We start from the raw sequence: 16701 nt of genomic DNA, 5'->3' as shown, positions 1-16701 counted from the left end.
GTCTCTCAACAGGAATAATACTACTTAAGCATGCGATATCATCCAGGGTACAGCGCCTGGCACATAAGTTGCAAAATCTTGTACCCGTGGACGAGACATCTACCTACCAGAGTTTTGACTCAACATTCTACCTGCCAAATAACACCTCAGGTCCACTCGTACTTATTTCTCATTTTACTTCCATGATGGCCTTCAGAAAGTCATTGAACCCTGAAGAAGCACGGCACATCTATCAGTGTGCGCTGCGATATGCTCAAGACCGACGCCAGACCCTACACCAAATCCAAGAATGCCGCCACAACCTCATGCGTGAGAACGTCGATCCCGGCACCCTCAGAAGGCAAATACGTACCATCGCTTTGACGGAAACGCAACTCAACTATCGACGAGACGCGCCGTCCGAGATACAAGAGCTATACGTCCCGATAGCCCGCGATGTCTTTCCCGATCCCGATATTCACATGGAAGCGAAAGAGATCTGGGAGAATAACGAGATTCACGAGTGTTACCTCCGAACATGGAGATGTGTGCAGAGGGTGCTGCTCGAGATAGACGATCGGCTGAAATGCTACGGATTCGCAAAGTTGGAGAAGTCGAAGATGGCTGCAATGTTGGAGATGCTCGTGACGCAAGTTGGGCGATTGCGCGAAGCACTGGTGGGTTTGGTGATTGTTGATCGTTTTGCGGATGAGATGGATCAGATTGCCTTGAGCAAAGATGGAAAATGGTCGGCGAGTTCTGAGCTCTGGATGGTTTGGAATCAGATGCAACAGGATATGAAATGTGGATGCACTGCTTGTACGCCTCTTGATCCGGTGACATCGAGTGAACCTGTGTTGGAAATTCCGTACTTACCGCACTATGAATGAGAAGAATAGTGGATGAGACGTCAAAGATCATCAACGAACAATATCACTGGAGTAAGACACGATTGCTTTCCGGCTATCTTGAGAACTGATGAGATACGGCTACAGTATGGGTAGCAGTATCGATGTGTGAGAGGGATGACAAGTGAGATTGCTATGGGGGAGAGATTCTGCCCAAGCTTTGGACTGTGGTGAGTGGCAGAATCACATGTCATACAAACAAGAACCCACGGAAAAAAGGGGGATCAAACAGTATTCAATTTCAAACTCGCAATATCCATTCGTGGAGCTTTGCCTTCTCTTGGATGCGCCGCGATCTCATGGGTTGTCATGGATTGTCTAGCTTTCGTCGCACCGAGCTTGGCATCAGATTGACGTCTGTTGTCCACCTCTGCCTGCCCGGCATACATAAAAGAACAGCACCAGAAACCACGTTCAAGTCCCCCGTTACTACCTGACCACAATGTCAAGTGCCTGTCATAATACCAGCGGGTGGTTGACTTGAGGCAGGATTTCTTGACTTCAAAATCCAAACTACTACCAGGCCTGATGTCATTTGCTGTCATGAACTTATCATATTCGAATATCACCGTGTCCACGACTACCCAGGACATGGGCCCAAAAGCAAACGATAGAGATTCCGGCCACAGAGAAGTGGCTGATGGCCAGCTATGTCGATGTTGGATCGATTTTGAACATCTTCTTGCCATGAGCAGAATCAGGCGACGACACGGCAACTGTCTTTTTTTATTAACATATAAATCCCGCCATCCCTCCCAACGCCCCTTCGATCGCCCCGAGCAGGTATTACTTTCAGGTAGTTGGATAACTTTTGATACCTCACTCTGTTGTACTTTCTTCATATTCCAAGTGTTGAGCTCGGCGATGTCGCGCAATCTCTACATTCCCGCCGTAGACGGCCACCCCAGCTTCACCATTGCCGAACTCATCCTCACCAACAATGACTTCAAAAAAGAAATCGGCTTGGTCATAGGCCTGACGCTTCATCCTCACTCCGAGTTGGCCAAGGAGTTGGCCGGTCTTGGAGCCAAGATCGTCCCCCCACAAGCCCGGACGAGTGAGGGACATGGCCCAAACCCTGAAAGATTCCGGTGCAGACACGTTGTGTCTGATCCCGCCCACTCACGAACACAAATACGACTTGACCACGGAGCTGATCGAGACTGCCAAGAAGGCCAATGCGCTGAATGTGTGCTTCATCAGCTCCGCGGGCTGTGGCCTGGCTGAACGGGATCGTCAGCCGGGACTGCGGGAGTTTATTGATCTCGAGACTCGCGTCGTGTCTTGTAAGGGGAATTCTATGACCTCTACGGGGCATTCGCCCGTTGTGATCAAGTGAGGCTACAATGTTCATGCTTTCCAAACGGATCCAGAATCTGACTCATTGGCCAGAGCTGGATTCCATGCCGAGAACCTTCTTTTGTATTCTCAGCAGGCGCAGACTGAGGGGATCCGTTCCGCTGCCAATCGGGCAAGACCATAAATTTGCACCGATTGCTCTAGGCGTAAGTTACTGCACAAATGCACGTCGGATCACTCAGTGACCTCATACTGTATAGGATGTATCGCAAGTTGCCGCTCATGTTCTGACCGGGAAGGGCAAGCACGGCTTCAATGATCAACACCGTGGCCAACATCATGATTGTCTTCACAGGTAAAAGAAGTCTTTCTTGTGCTAACTACGTAGACCGCCAGTCCCTAACATTTTCACAGGTCCGATGCTCGCAGCTGGCGCTGAACTCGCCACTGCCGCGAGTAAAGCCCTAGAACAAGAGATAAAGTTCGAAGACATATCCGAGGGAGTAGCCGTAGATGCTCAGTCGCAGCTCCATCTTTTCATGACTGGAATTACCCAGAGCCGAGGCCAAGAGGGTGCTACATGCGCAGTCGAAGAGTGACGAGTCCGAGCTGCAGTATTTGATCGAGTATTACTCATTGGTTCGAGAAGGCAAAACCAACTACATCTCGACGACCACGTTTCACGACATTACTGGGGGTCACCCGCAAGAACCAGATGAATTCTTCAAGGTCTATGCCCAGGAATTCAAGCTGAAGACTGGGAGCAAGCGACGTAGGACGAATGGAAAGTAGCAGCCGAAACATGGCCGGTTCTTCTCACTGAGATATCAAATTGAATTGGAATACAGTGCTTCATCGAGAGGATTCGAGTATTTAATCTACACAATAGCCCGGTCCCACAGCCGAAATGCGAGATGGCCTAAGCTCAGGTTCCACCAAGCAATAGCGATCTTGTATATGAATCATATGAATCGGATACACGGCAGTTGCAAGAGTCCGAGAAAGTCTCCCAGGCAGATCAAAAGGCCAAGGAAGAATTTTTCAGCCGAAGAGCACCTCATCAGTGGGGCTGTTGTATCACTCTTGAGTAAATCTCCGAGTCTTATGGAACAACAACAGTGGATTAATGGAGTCGACTGTGTGTTATGGATGTTTTGGAACCCTCACTTCCTGGCGATTGCGCTTGCCACCGCATTTGGTCTGTAGAGGACAAGCCTGTTTAAGGAAGATGATGATATCATCCGTGTACGCTACTTGGGGTGACAAGACTAAGATGTAAGACTTCATCGGCATTCATTGCATGATTCGGTGATGGACAAGCTAGGTCTACAGACAGGAAGCAAAGAGAGAAATCACAATGCAAGTGGTGATGTGCGAGGAGGCAAGACAGAGACACCGGCACACAGCAGACAAAGAGGAAGAAGAAGAAGAGAAATAGGAAACTCTGTAAGAAACAGCAGGAGGGGAAAAACACTCTTCTCTTTCACATGACTGCTCGGCCTACATGAAAGGAGGCAATCTCCGTCAATAGCTTAATGTAATCCTCACTGGCTTTGTGAGCTTCCAAGACAGCTCACCCTTTGTTGGTCGGTCAATGCTATTGTGTGCTCTTTGGCTCTTTGATAGAGAAGCTGGACAAAGACCCATTATTAGCACAAAGGAACCCACAGTCCACACTATCTTGACCAGCATGGTGTTCTGGCTATGCTTCAATACTTTGTGAATGTCCAACCATACAGGACTACTCGAGCATTCAAATATCCTCGATTCTTCCTCGAGAATGCAAGTAGGATCTTCTCTAATTCATCTCATCAGCAAATTCACTCTATCATCACAAGTCCCACACTATTCACCTTGTTTTATACAAGGTATTCCCAACCCGACAACTTCGAAAATGCACAAAAACATCATCGCATGCCCGGAGCTCTTGAACCAGATGGAGTCCTTTGAAAGCTTTTGCCAGGTTCGAAAATACCACGTCGATCTATTACTCTACTGGTCCAAGCTGATCGCCTACAGGGTCAACATTCGATCTGATGAAGGAGACTTTGACATTCTAGCCAAACTTTCCGATCTAGCGCTCTATCTCAATCAAGCCGCAGACACACAGCCGTCTACTGGTATCATACACCTCGAGCCCAGTCAAAGAATGACAGACCGAGTGCTCCGTGAAAGATCCAAATACATCTTTTTGGCAGACCAGATGTTGGAAATGGTTCGCTTCCTGACGGCAAATCCGGATATGATTCAGTTGTCGGATCTGCTCAAGATGTATGCTCTTCAGCTGGGACGATTGAGGTGTCTTGATGGGCACTTTTTGGACGATGAGTATGCAGCAGGTATGGACCGGATGGCGGAAGAGCTCTCTCCCCGGTGGACGGAGAATGTAGGTCATTGGCATTATGTGGCATGGACAAAGCTGCAATCGGGAATGAAACCATGATGAGGACATACAGAGCGGGTATACATCGGCTACTTCTTATCAGTGTTGCGGGGGTTTTTTTTATGCGCGACGCTTCTTCAGTCTGAGTTATGGAGAGAGTCAGCTTCAATTGTTGAACCTCGTGTTTTCAAGACTGACTAGGAATTGATTCTTTGTCTTGTTCTCCTTTGCAATGTTGGCGCCATTGAGCTTTCATCAATAAGTAGTAAAGGCAGCATGACTAGAGATCAAAGTGCTTGTTCCTTTGTCCGATACGCAGAGTGGACTCTGTAAAATGCGGAAGTACAACATCAAAATAGACGGAATCTACCAGAGATGACCGCGCCTTTAATGTAGGAGTATTTTCTCTCGCCCTCATCTGATCCTGTCCCTTTTTCCCATCTCCCACCGGACTCGCAATCCACAGAGGTCTCCAAGCGCAAGCACAGCCTCCTTCTCAAGTCTTCAAAACACCATGCCGTCTCAATCTGACGCAATCAAGGAGGCGTATAACGCCGGAATCTTCGAAGGGAACAGACATTCCCTCTACCGAGATATGTTCAGATGGTCTCAGGAACTGCGCAGAGGAGAGCAAGTCCACATGAACATCGCTTCCAAACTTGACGACTTTTCCAAGGGCTGGCGCACAGGTCAATTGAAGGAGATTGCGCAGCTGAATCTTCAGTCCGATACCGATGTTCAACGCTACATCTGTCGCAAGGTCGACCGCTTGTGTGATGCTATGGACTGGGTGGCCGATATTCTTCGCAGACGTCTGGCCTGTGAGGTGGATATTGCGGATATGCTGGTTGCACTGGCGGTTCATGTTGGGAGAAGTCGATATCTATGTATGCGGACACCGCTGCCGGATCTTTATGCCGATGGGTTGGATGCCTTTGCGGAAGAAGAGCATGCGTTCTGGTGGAAGGTTCATCGCAATGCCTTTGTGCGGGAAATCTCTTCTTGTCTGATGGAGTCGATGAAGTGCCAATGTTGCCGCTGCGTGGTGTAGTGCTTGAATTCGAGGTTTCTTTTTTCTCACTTGTCTGGTTGGCTGGGATTGTTCGAAAAGGTTCTACTGCGAAGTCAAGGCCAAAAAGTTTTCTCAGACGTCTCAATTTCACGCTGGGACCTTCACCACTCAATAGCAGTATTTCGAGCTTGTTTTTGATTCATCCGTAGACTTGAGCCCACAAGACAATCCGAGCAGGAGCTCTACTCCACATGACTTGAATTCATCAAGAACAAGTCTGATTGACTTGTCTCCCTCAACCAAGAAGACATTATGTTTGCCTGAAGAGGGATGCAGACGGCACCTCGTGTACGTCCAAGGGCCATCGAAGATTACATCGTATATTCGCTTCATGTCTAACACATGTGCTTTCGCCATATGAACCGTCGCAGCGCTCAAGGCGGCGGTCACCTTCCCCCTCCTCAATCATCACTGACTCCTTTGTCTTTTTCCGCCTTGATCTCTGAGTTTTGGTCTTGACTGTTTCTTTCCTCTCTCTGACTTGTAAAACGGGCAAACTTCATGAACTGACCTCAACCAGGTAGATTATCGACGACTCGGACGAAAACGATGCCGTCACTCGACGTGATCGCGCTAACTCCGCGGTGTTGAGCTTGTTTCGCACCAAGCTCACGCTATTGAACTTTGGACCCTCGTTTCGATAAGCGAATACTTCGGTTGTGTTGGGTCTGTTGGCCATCTTGGGTATAGTGTTGTGACGTATACTTCCTTGCGTGTCCTGATTCATCTCTGAGACTGTTCTTCGTCTTTTTTCCTGGATCTTGTCGGTCCTTTCAGCCCAGCCACCTGCTACTCTGGGAAATGAATGGCCAAGGCCGTATTCCAGACGGGCCACGCATCTCGTGGATGTGTGACGTTTGATTCCAGGACGCTGGGATTTTCTGGTCCAGTCTTTGACTGGAGATCATTGTCCCTTGTCTAGGCTTCTGTATGTGATGGTCTGGTCAAATTGTCATTGTGTTGGGTTACCACCTTCCTTCGATACCAAAGAATCGTGGACTGTCTCAGGTTATGACAGGGTTGTGGTTCTACAGTAGTGCTAGTCACCAGTCACTCGCAAAAGCAACGCCATTGACACGAGCTACCGGCAGTTTCGCTCCTTTTTCAGCATCCAAAGTATTCTCAGTCGCAGCCCTTCTGGCTTTCAATCAACAATGCTCCCGCAGGGTTTTTGTGGATAAGGAGTCGCCATGACTTCTTGTTGCATAGCTCTATGCGCCTTTGTCCATTCCCATCTTCTTTGTTATGGGATAGCATTTTGAGCCGGTCTACTGGCGAGAGTTTGCGAAAGATGAACCCTCCAAATAAGATCAGATACCAAGACTCGCCATCAAATTTCCCGATCTTGTATGGGAGACCGACCCACGAGCAACGGGGAAATTCAACCCCCGATACACATCTAGCGCAATGAAATCAAACCTCCTGCCCACCACAGACATACTCAGGAATTCATCTTCCAGAGTCTCTCAGCTTGACTCTTTCCTCCACAGGCGCAATGTCATCTTCACCGACATGATGCAATGGCGTCAACGCCTCATGGAAATCCCCCTTCCCACCACGAACACCGCAACTACGACCATCATCCAAACCACTCCCCTAACGACCTACTACATCGACCTAGCAACCAAGCTCGAGAATCTCCGCGCCGACTTTGACTCGCTATGCGCCCTTGTCCAGATCATGCCCGAGAAAGCACACCACGATCTCCCCCTCCCCATCCAGTCCCCAGAACCCTCGAAGCGCAAGTGCGCATGGGAAAAATGTTGGAATGACAAGGTCCATATCCTTCAAGCTCATCTTTCGCACTTACTCCACCTTGCCCTGCAGCATTGTCCAGAGTCGCAGCGGATTCCACCCTCGTCCTTAACAAACACATGTCCTGCCTCCCTTCCTCATCCCTCCAACAGCACCATCCAACAAAGTCTCGCCCACCTTCCCATCTCACCCTGGACACCGTGGTCCACAACCGACCTAGCAATCTACATTCTCATGATCGGCGTATGCATAGCCCGACTCCATCATGGACCCATCCATCCAGATGTAATGGGCCCCTGCGTTTCCCGGGTCAGTCGACTCTCTGAACGGATTGATTCGGAATCGGAGCAGGGGCTGTACAGGCCTGAGTTAAGGGGAATCTGGGAGAACATGGCCGATGTGGTATTTTGTGCGTGCAGTGCGTGCTTGGGGTGTTGACGAGAGGACGTGATCCTGGGATGCCCCATGTTCAGCGAAGTTGTACAAGTTATTGGAGTGAGCTCGGATGCAGGCGTATTGATGGCGAGCTGTGTTAGTAGAGCATCTAAATAGACATGCTGTACGGAGTAGGTAGTTACGGGGAGATTCTTAGGTTCGTCTCCAGTAAAAAAGAGACGGTATTCAATGGCGACTACCTGCAGGCGGACGTCATCTTGTATGCTGGGGGGTAGAATGCCGTCGACCATGTCCATCTTCAACAGGATCCGACACTCGCTGGCAACATTACCGCAGACACAGGCACAGACCTGAGAATCATTCAACGCTTCCACTTCCGATCTCAACTACATATCATGGTAGTCAAACTCCAGGCCAAAAAAATCATCGATATATTCATCTCGTCTGGTGCGCATGACACATCTTCTCCGGGTCAGAATCCCTATTATCGAAGTTCCAGATACCGTGAAGTGAAGAGATGGGGATTGAAAAGGGGGGAAATTGAAATAGGGTAAGGAAAAGGGAAGAAATAGGGTGATAAGTACAAGATGGAAGAACAAAAGGCCTCATCCCAGATATTAGAAATCACTTTGGGCATAAACCACAAGAATGTGGAATAGGAAATGCATCTATCATCTCGCAAAAAAAAAAAAAAAAAAAAAAAAAAAACAAGCCCTCTGCCATCATCTTCAGGACAAGTGTATATATGTAATCGACTCATCCCAACACATAAGAGGTTGAAGAAAAAGGCGAGTAATAGAAATCGAATCAAGAACATCGACACATGAAGGGCAGCGTACCAAATGTCGAAATAGAAAGTCCACATTAATCATATTGACACCATGCCGATCGAGGCTTGTCTCAAAGCCCTCGCTTTGCCCCGCGTACGCGCATGTCGAGGAGCATTAGGGCCTGTACATCAAGGATGCGCGGTGTTATCCTGAGCAATATCTGGCCCAAGGTTGTAAACGACGGAGTCGAGACCTTGTGATGGAAATACCGCAAAAGTCTAGACACCCCCCCCCCTTACTTTTCACACGTCAAGTTTGGTTTCGTTTCCCCCCCCCCCCCCCCTTCCTGTCGAAATGACTTTCCAAAAGGTGCAGAGGAAATGACGGTTCTCGAGACGTGAGGATTATTACGCCTTGCGACTCCTTGTACGAGGACCAGTCGATTCAATCACGGGCTCGCCATTGACTTGCACCTGCGGGGCGATGTTCTCCTTCTCGATGCCCGAGGCCAATGTTGCCTTGGACTCGGCTTCGTTCACCATCTCCTCTTCTGACTCCTCATCATCCGATCGCTCATCTTTGGCGACGCTGTTGAAGATGTAATTGGCCAGGATGCGCAGGATCAAAAACAGCCAGAACAAATTCACAGCTTGCAAACTGGCCAGCAGAGCGAAGGTGATGTATTGACTGATCCAGCACTTGTACTGTTGAGTCTCCCAATTGAGCTCAAACGGACCGACGGTGCGGAATTCGGTCAGAACAGCCCACAGAATCTTCAGGTTCAGGACATGACGCAAGTAGATCCACACACCCACAAACATGCCAAAGTAAGGTGCGACAATGATCGAGTCTAGGTAGTTGAGAGTCTTCGATGTCTGGTTTTGATATGAACGGGTCAGCTCAAATGAGTTCGTTGAATTGTGCATGGCCGTGATATCCTTCCTCGGTTGAGAGTGTCGTCACTTACCGCAAGGAAAAAGTCCGAGATATCATGGGTAATGTACACAGCCAAGCCCATGTAAGTAAAGTGGAAGCGATAACTTAGCGCGATCAACGCCAAGGTAATGATGTGGTGGCCGACCAATTCCTTGAAATCCTTACGAGGCTTCTCCAATTGCAACAAGAGCACAATGGCCTGCTGGGCCCAATAACTCGCCTCGAGCAGATAGTACGCCTTGAACACGCCCTCGTGTTCCCGGTGCGGGAACCCTTCGAACATGGCAGTTGTGTTGAAGTACCAGATGTTTGACCGACTCATCACGTACAGTCCAAGAGGGCCAAAGATTCCAAAGTAGATTGCCGTGTAGACCTGCTCCATGAAGCGAGCGGTCTTACCCTTGCCTCGAATCCCGCACCAGACTGCCAACGGACGGATCATTTGCTGCATGATGAATTCGCGCGTGAATGACAACACAATGGTGTAAAAGGCCACAAAGGCAATATCCTTCTTGCCCTTGCCGTACATGATCGGCCCGCCGGGGGTCTTGGGGGGTTGCGGATAGGACAGGAAGATGGCGCTATGCATGGGATTGGATGGCGTCGGGTTCACCGCGTACAGCGACAGCAGGAAAAGCGTCAGGATCAGGGGGAGTAGCCATGTATACCGGAGACAGGTGTCGGCAAATCGATGAAGGAGGGAGCGATTGCGACGTTTCTTCGATGGCGTCTTGCTGGAGGCTTTGTCCGCCGTGCGAGACTCCAATTGCTACACGCGACCATGCGACCATCTTAGTGACGTGTTCAAACTCGGGCGCAGGCTGGCGCTGGCGCCAGGCGCTTTTCCTCGGGAACATACTCCGCCCCTGTCTCGAGCGCCCTCTAAATGAAAGTCGAGAGAGAAACAGGCTGGGGAGGAGGAGGAGGAGGAGGGGCATTCATCGCTGAGACCAACCTTGCTCATATTTGGAAAAGTGGGTTCAATTGGGCTGATCTCGTTCATGGTGGACATTGCAGGCGCACTGGTGTCACCGCGAATGTCCACCCCCAATTGTGACCGACCTCGTGGGCGCACCATGGCAGGCCAAGATAGACACCGAATTGTCTCAGGGCGAGTCGAGTCGAAGCTTCTTTGAAAAGCGCGAGAGGCTTCAGAACGCAGCAGAGAGCGAAGCGGATCGCGGAATGTCGGACAATTTTTGACAGGAGGGAAAAAAAAGACGTCACCGCGTGGACTCGGGGAGGAAGAGTGCGGGTATCTTCTCACGTGCAGAGGCCGCAAAGGGATGATCAGATTAGGAAGAAGAAAAACAAAAAAGAACCTCGAAGGAGAATCCGAGGATGACAAAGATGCACAACCAAGCGGGAGTGACGCGGGGAGAACAATATATCGCCCAGTACTGAGTACAGTGAGTAATACGTCAACGAGATGATAGCAAATCGAACATGTGTCGAGGGGAGAGAAACGAAAGAGAGAAGGGTGGGAGAGAAACACAAAGTGTTCCCTCCTTTCTCGTGGAGAAATAAGTCCCAATTATGGGTTCTAACCTGGGTCTTTCTTGGCTTTGGTTGCATTGTCAATTTTCTTGGCCGCTCTCGCCTTCTCTCTTCTCGAGATTGAGAATGATCTTGCTCTTTTTCTTTGAAAACCACATCCCTCTGCCAGAACTCAGCCCGTTTCAACTGGCCTCAACAAGTTCTTCGTTGATTTTCAAAGAGCGGAGGAGACTTCGTTTTTACCAGGTGGAAAGTCCGCTGACTTGTTTGCTTCTTATCTTCACGCTTCCCTGAGGGCCAATTGTCCCATCGTTGATAACTTGACTTGGACAGTCTCACTCAAATCACGGGGAGATCGCATCAGTGAGCCATCAGAGGTTGATGGTTCTATGGTCGGCTTTCTGCCCGCTCCCGATAAATGAGACCTTGACAGAACGTTGATATATAGAAAAAGCTGTCAATTAAGAAATTATTCGAATAAAAAAGTAAGGACTACAGAAAAGGTACTCGTGAAAGCATTGAACGTGGTATCATTGTACATGGTTATCTTCATTATTTGAAGAGGAAAAGGAGGGTGCGATTGTCACGACCCAAGCGCAGACAGACCAGTGTCGGAAACGAAGATCTAGGAAATCACCTCGATTTAATGAATCTCAGCCCTTCTTTGAACAGGGGCGTCTGCATTCCCAGAACTTGCGAGTCCTGCTCTATGAGGAAGAGGCAGACTCGTCATGCGCCACAGTGGACTTCTTATCACCCAAAGCCTCAATGTCGGCCCGCTCTCCCGCCGCCGTGGACTTGCTGCCGACCCGGGTCTTCCAGGCCGGGGTACCAATGTAGGGAATGCCATGAGGATCCTCAAAGATCTGCGTCGTCTCTTCCAAGGTCTTGCCGGCAGTCTCGGGGAAGAGGAAGAAGACATGAAGCCACATGACGGTCAAGAAGACACCGAAGATGATGTAAGTCTGCCAGCGAATGTTGGCAAAGGCCACCGGCACGAACAGACCCAGAGCAGTGTTGAAGGCCCAGTTGGCAGAGGTGGCCAGAGCCACGGCCTTACCACGGACACGCAATGGGTACAGCTCAGGAGGGTAGACCCAGGAGACGGGACCCCAGGTGGGGGCATAAGAGGCGACGAAGAGGTACGTGCAAGCAATAAGAGCCTTGGCGGAGGAACCTGAGAGACGCATGGACTCCTCGGCAACACCGTTGATACCATTGGGCACGACTGTACCATAGGTGGCCATGATACCGGCGTTCGCATACATCCAGATCAACATCAGGGCAGCACCGATCAGGAGAGTCGGGCGACGGCCCCATCGGTCGACCCAGATCAGGGCGGGGATGGTCATGACGACGTTGATGATGTATTGAATCGAAGAGGCGAGGAGGTTGGCGTTGCCAGAGTATCCAGCCATGCTGAACACATAGGTGATGTAGTACATCATGACGTTCATGCCGGTCAGTTGAGACCAGATCTGAGTCCAGACGCCGATGGAAGTACGGTGGATCATCTTGGGGGAGAACAGCTCCAGGTAGGTCACATCCGCATTGCGACGCTCGAATTCACACATCTCACCAATCTCGTACATCTCGGTCTGGACCATGGGGCTGTCGGGATCACCCTTGCCGTGGACGAGGGTCAAGACCTGCTTGCATTCCTCCCAGCGATCCTTCCGAGCCAACCAGCGAGGAGACTCGGGAAGGAAGATCATACCGATGAAGAGGAGAATCGCGGGGACCATCTGCACACCCCAGGGGATGCGGAATACGGAGGTGCTGTAGTTGGAGGAGCTCTGGCCACCAATGTACGAGCAGCCGAAGGAAATATAGTACATGATCAGGATACCCCAGGTGATGGCCCACTGCTGGGATCCGACCAGACGACCACGCAGGTGGGGAGGCGAGAGCTCGGAGATATAGACGGGCACCTGGGCGGATTCCATACCGACAGAGAGACCGTTGATCACACGACCAGCGGCCAGCATGCCCACATTTTGAGAAGCACAGATAATGGCGGAACCGATCATCCTGCAAATGACAGAATGGACGCGGTCAGAATGAATTCGCAACTTCTCTCATTTGTCACGAGAAGGCAAGGATTTGGAAATGATATCTGCAACACTTACCAAATAATACATCCGACCATGATGGAATACTTTCGACCCAGACGGTCCGAGATGAAACCCGAGATCAACGCACCCAGCCACGAACCCGCAGGCATCGCTGCCGTGACACCTCCTTGGTGCAGGGAGCTCAGTCCCGAACAGTGATTATTGTTATTGAAAGGAGGTCCCTCCGGACCTTCATTGAAGTAGCACTTGTAGGCTTCGGTGCCGATGATGGCGGACATGGACGAAATGTCAAAGCCAAACAGACCGCCTCCAATAACGGAGACGGCCGCAATCACATAGATGTTACCCACGGCAAACATGATGGGCAACTAGACTCGGCTTCCCGAGGAACTGATGGACCGATCCCGGGGGCACAAGTGAAAGGGTAGAGGAAGTCAAGAAGAATGAGAAATGTAAAAGGAAAAACTTCCTTGATGTAAGTTGCATCGGGGGAGAACTTGGGGTACTTAAGTAGTTTCGATCGTGCGCGCCCCCGCGATGCCTCCAACTGATAAAGCTTTTTCTCTTTTTTTTTTCCCCTTGCTTTTCGCATGGCATTTTGTTGGCTCCAATGATTTTTTGTTCCCACTTCTCTCAATCGGGGCCCAGCAGGAGATGTCTTGCGGGGACTCCATTTTTCCATTCTTTTCCATTTGGGCCGGTCAGATCGGCTTCTCTTCTGGACGAGTCCTCCGCCTGTCGTTACCCCGTGGGTGGACCAGCAAAAGCCGGGGCCGAATCCACCGTCCGGTCAGACCGGAATCCACCAACTGCGCCAGTCAGCATTCTGGACAGGGACCTGCACGTCTCCGCAAGCGTCTGGGACACATCGTGCTGGAAAAGTCTTGATGTTCATTTCGGGTCATTCCTCCAGAGCAAGGTGGACTCGTGTCAACGATTGTCGCACGTCGCAACCCGTTGCCCCCGGTGGTTGATACGTAGCGTAAAGTGGATCGTTGTTGATCGCGCAGCACAACAATCTGCAGGGCTGGAGAGTGTGATCCCAGATCAGGTCCAGGGTGTCCGGTATACCATTCAGGTATAGTAATTTGCAAGATACTACTGTTGTCCAGTTGTTTGATTGAAATTATGTCATGCTCTGTCTGGGTTGAAGTTTTGACGGCCTGTTTCCTATTCCGTCCTTGTCCACATTTTTCCGTCTTCGAAACATCGGTGACGCGAGGGGACCTAGGGCACAGAAAGTACAGTACCAACGGTTCACCGAGCGCTGATCGCCCGTGGTTGCGCCCTGGAACCTTTTTTTTTCTTTACCATCGACCAAGCAAGAGGGGGCGACCATGTGGTGGGACCCATGGCTGCTGAATTGATTATTCGTTGCTCAGGTGGGAGTGCTCGTTTGTTGACCTGTGACCCACGCCCACGTCCACTCGACCTGCCAATTCTGTGAGACTTATGCCGTCCCTGGAGTAGTCGTATGAAGTTTGAATTGCGGGTTGTGTTCAGAGGCTCACCCACTACTGCTAGGTACAGTACAGCGCATTCGCAATGGTTCTTTTGGTCCACGAAGAGGCGAAAGAATCATTCGACTGGGGAGGCCAGTCTTCAGAATAGAGAAACTTTCGTCTCCGTGTCCCAAGCAGAGATTTTGGGACCGTGTCCAAATCGATGACACGCACGAAAGAGGAATAGTCGACTATGCAATTGCGTCAGTGTTTCTGCTCTTTGAGTCTCAAGTTTTAGGTTCTGTTTTGCTCCTGCGGCTCCCATATCCCGGGCTAAGCATGCAACAGAGTCTCACGCTTTGCGTCAGTGGCAGAACCCGAAGCATGCCAATGCGCGGGTGGCGCTCGGATGGCGCCCGCTCGTGCCCCTAACCAAGTCGGCATCCAGGACGATGCCGTGTTGCGCACGCGGCTGAAGACGGGAGAACGGGAGAGGTTTCACCACGTGTAGAGGCGGAGAGTGAGGAGCAGCTTACGAAGAGATTCGACCATGTAGTACTAGTACTATCGTATCTCAGCAGGAATCGGACGAGTGTATCAGAGTATCAGTAGGTGGTGGAGGGCCCAGAAGACCGCGTTGAATCTGACTCGTTCATTGTGCAGAGATAGAGTTTGTCGCTGTGTGGATGGAAAAAAAAACAGTAGGAGGTAATAGAGTTGTGGACGAGAGGATTGTGGGTGTCACACATGTACACTGTAAGTGTACACTGGTACAGTAGCACGTGCTGTACCGCACGCATCGAGGATGACTGGTTAAGTCCGAACTCCGTCGACTGCCTTGGAAGGTACATTCATGGCTTTTTGTTCAATGACCTTATTACTCTGGTATTCGTAGTTCTCGATGTCGACTCGTCAGAGCTGATATCTGAGGTCGCAACTTGCTTGTTGCCATGGGGATCTATTCTCTGTGCATGGGTAGGGAAGATTCTAGTTACCCATGAGTATTGTAGCTAGTAGCTAGTAGTCTGTATTGGTGAAAATGGAACTTGCTGGCGAGTATGGCTGCTCGAGTTCCATATCACTCGTTCACCTTGTCAGTCTGTCTTTCATTGCACCGGGTGACCCATCTCTCATTCATCGGTCTGCCGAGTGGTGTGCCGTCCCAAGCCATCCAGTTCCTCCACTTCCTCCAGTACCTCCACTTCCTCCCCGAAGAGAACCCCCAAAGAACGCAACTGGGTGACAAGAAACACTCTTGTTGCTCAAACTTGCCCACCGAAAATTCTGAACGATCCCACCATCGAACCGCAGCAGAAGCTGGAGAGTGGAGATTCAATCTCCCCCCGTCCGGGGCCCCGACAGGATTGGGTCCCACCTCTCCCAACCGTCCCAAGTCCGACTGCCCTCTTTTTTGCACGGAATGCCTTTCTTTCCCTCCGCCCCCTCTCGACCGGGGCCAATGAAGCCGAATATCTGGACTCTGACCCGAGACGGGCCGGCATGCCTTCCTGACTGGGTCGGCAACTGTATACGTCTTTCTGTTCCCCTTTCTCTCTGCGTCCTCGGCCTCGTTGCGAGAATTTTTCCTACTGGCTCGGACGGAGTGAGCAGCCGATTGTTGCCGATAATAGAGGTCCACTCTTCGGCCTGAAGCTGGAGATACGCCAGTTACACCGTAGGCTACTGGGTTGCTTTTCTTCTCTTTTTCTTGGTTCATCTGACGACTCTTGAAATTTCTCTTGGGGAGAGGGGGGTCTCTACAGTCTACAGTCTACACTCTACTTACTTATATAGTACATTGTCTTTCCCGTGGGTGACCAAAACAACCATTTTGAATGACAATAATTCAGAACAACAAAAGGTGGGGAAAGTATTGAACCCCCGAACATTGCGCGAAGGAGGGGGAAAGGGTTTTCGAAGTTTTCTCCATCCTCCACTCATGTACTGGATGTGTGTCACCCACAGGGCGCTGGTTCGCTTTTTCTTTGCACGCAGTCTTGTCTACGTGCGAGATATGTAGACAAAGCCACCTGGCACCCTGTAGTTACTCTCTAGTTCAAGCAACTTGCATGACTCCAAGGGCTTTTACCCAAGTAAGTTCACTTGTCGCTTAAGCGGTAAATTACACCTCCGGCTGACGCTTGTGGCGGATTCCGATCCGAGGGTTGGCGCCTTTCCGTCCCAGCGCC

At 50.4% G+C, this 16701-nt stretch overlaps 9 protein-coding genes across 9 annotated transcripts; 6 read left to right on the top strand and 3 right to left on the bottom strand.

Moving 5' to 3' along the window:
• Positions 1 to 185: 185 nt before the first annotated feature.
• Positions 186 to 869, top strand: N7539_003504 (uncharacterized protein; the record flags this gene model as incomplete). The annotated part of the gene is made up of 1 exon (XM_056933106.1): positions 186 to 869. The coding sequence occupies one exon, from the start codon at positions 186 to 188 to the stop codon at positions 867 to 869; it is 684 nt and encodes a 227-aa protein (XP_056790647.1).
• An 882-nt stretch (positions 870 to 1751) lies between these two features.
• Positions 1752 to 2370, top strand: N7539_003503 (uncharacterized protein; the record flags this gene model as incomplete). Its single annotated transcript, XM_056933105.1, has 3 exons — positions 1752 to 1944; positions 1985 to 2222; positions 2280 to 2370. The coding sequence occupies 3 exons, from the start codon at positions 1752 to 1754 to the stop codon at positions 2368 to 2370; spliced, it is 522 nt and encodes a 173-aa protein (XP_056790646.1).
• Positions 2371 to 2501: 131 nt separating this feature from the next.
• N7539_003502 (uncharacterized protein) lies at positions 2502 to 2978 on the top strand (the record flags this gene model as incomplete). Its single annotated transcript, XM_056933104.1, has 3 exons — positions 2502 to 2541; positions 2601 to 2667; positions 2744 to 2978. The coding sequence occupies 3 exons, from the start codon at positions 2502 to 2504 to the stop codon at positions 2976 to 2978; spliced, it is 342 nt and encodes a 113-aa protein (XP_056790645.1).
• A 1102-nt stretch (positions 2979 to 4080) lies between these two features.
• N7539_003501 (uncharacterized protein) lies at positions 4081 to 4629 on the top strand (the record flags this gene model as incomplete). The annotated part of the gene is made up of 1 exon (XM_056933103.1): positions 4081 to 4629. One exon carries the CDS (start codon positions 4081 to 4083, stop codon positions 4627 to 4629), a length of 549 nt encoding a protein of 182 aa, XP_056790644.1.
• Positions 4630 to 5083: 454 nt separating this feature from the next.
• Positions 5084 to 5620, top strand: N7539_003500 (uncharacterized protein; the record flags this gene model as incomplete). The annotated part of the gene is made up of 1 exon (XM_056933102.1): positions 5084 to 5620. One exon carries the CDS (start codon positions 5084 to 5086, stop codon positions 5618 to 5620), a length of 537 nt encoding a protein of 178 aa, XP_056790643.1.
• A 520-nt stretch (positions 5621 to 6140) lies between these two features.
• On the bottom strand, positions 6141 to 6320 carry N7539_003499 (uncharacterized protein; the record flags this gene model as incomplete). Its single annotated transcript, XM_056933101.1, has 1 exon — positions 6141 to 6320. One exon carries the CDS (start codon positions 6318 to 6320, stop codon positions 6141 to 6143), a length of 180 nt encoding a protein of 59 aa, XP_056790642.1.
• A 728-nt stretch (positions 6321 to 7048) lies between these two features.
• Positions 7049 to 7834, top strand: N7539_003498 (uncharacterized protein; the record flags this gene model as incomplete). The annotated part of the gene is made up of 1 exon (XM_056933100.1): positions 7049 to 7834. The coding sequence occupies one exon, from the start codon at positions 7049 to 7051 to the stop codon at positions 7832 to 7834; it is 786 nt and encodes a 261-aa protein (XP_056790641.1).
• Positions 7835 to 8969: 1135 nt separating this feature from the next.
• Positions 8970 to 10576, bottom strand: N7539_003497 (TLC domain-containing protein; the record flags this gene model as incomplete). Its single annotated transcript, XM_056933099.1, has 3 exons — positions 8970 to 9437; positions 9530 to 10267; positions 10358 to 10576. The coding sequence occupies 3 exons, from the start codon at positions 10574 to 10576 to the stop codon at positions 8970 to 8972; spliced, it is 1425 nt and encodes a 474-aa protein (XP_056790640.1).
• Positions 10577 to 11702: 1126 nt separating this feature from the next.
• N7539_003496 (sugar porter family MFS transporter) lies at positions 11703 to 13429 on the bottom strand (the record flags this gene model as incomplete). The annotated part of the gene is made up of 2 exons (XM_056933098.1): positions 11703 to 13026; positions 13125 to 13429. 2 exons carry the CDS (start codon positions 13427 to 13429, stop codon positions 11703 to 11705), a joined length of 1629 nt encoding a protein of 542 aa, XP_056790639.1.
• Between the last annotated feature and the right edge of the window lie 3272 nt (positions 13430 to 16701).

This window comes from Penicillium diatomitis, assembly GCF_028827545.1.
Source record: "Penicillium diatomitis strain IBT 30728 chromosome Unknown utg000004l_segment0_segment0, whole genome shotgun sequence".
Taxonomy (NCBI): Eukaryota; Fungi; Ascomycota; class Eurotiomycetes; order Eurotiales; family Aspergillaceae; genus Penicillium; species Penicillium diatomitis.
This window is presented reverse-complemented; position numbering and strand designations above follow the sequence as displayed.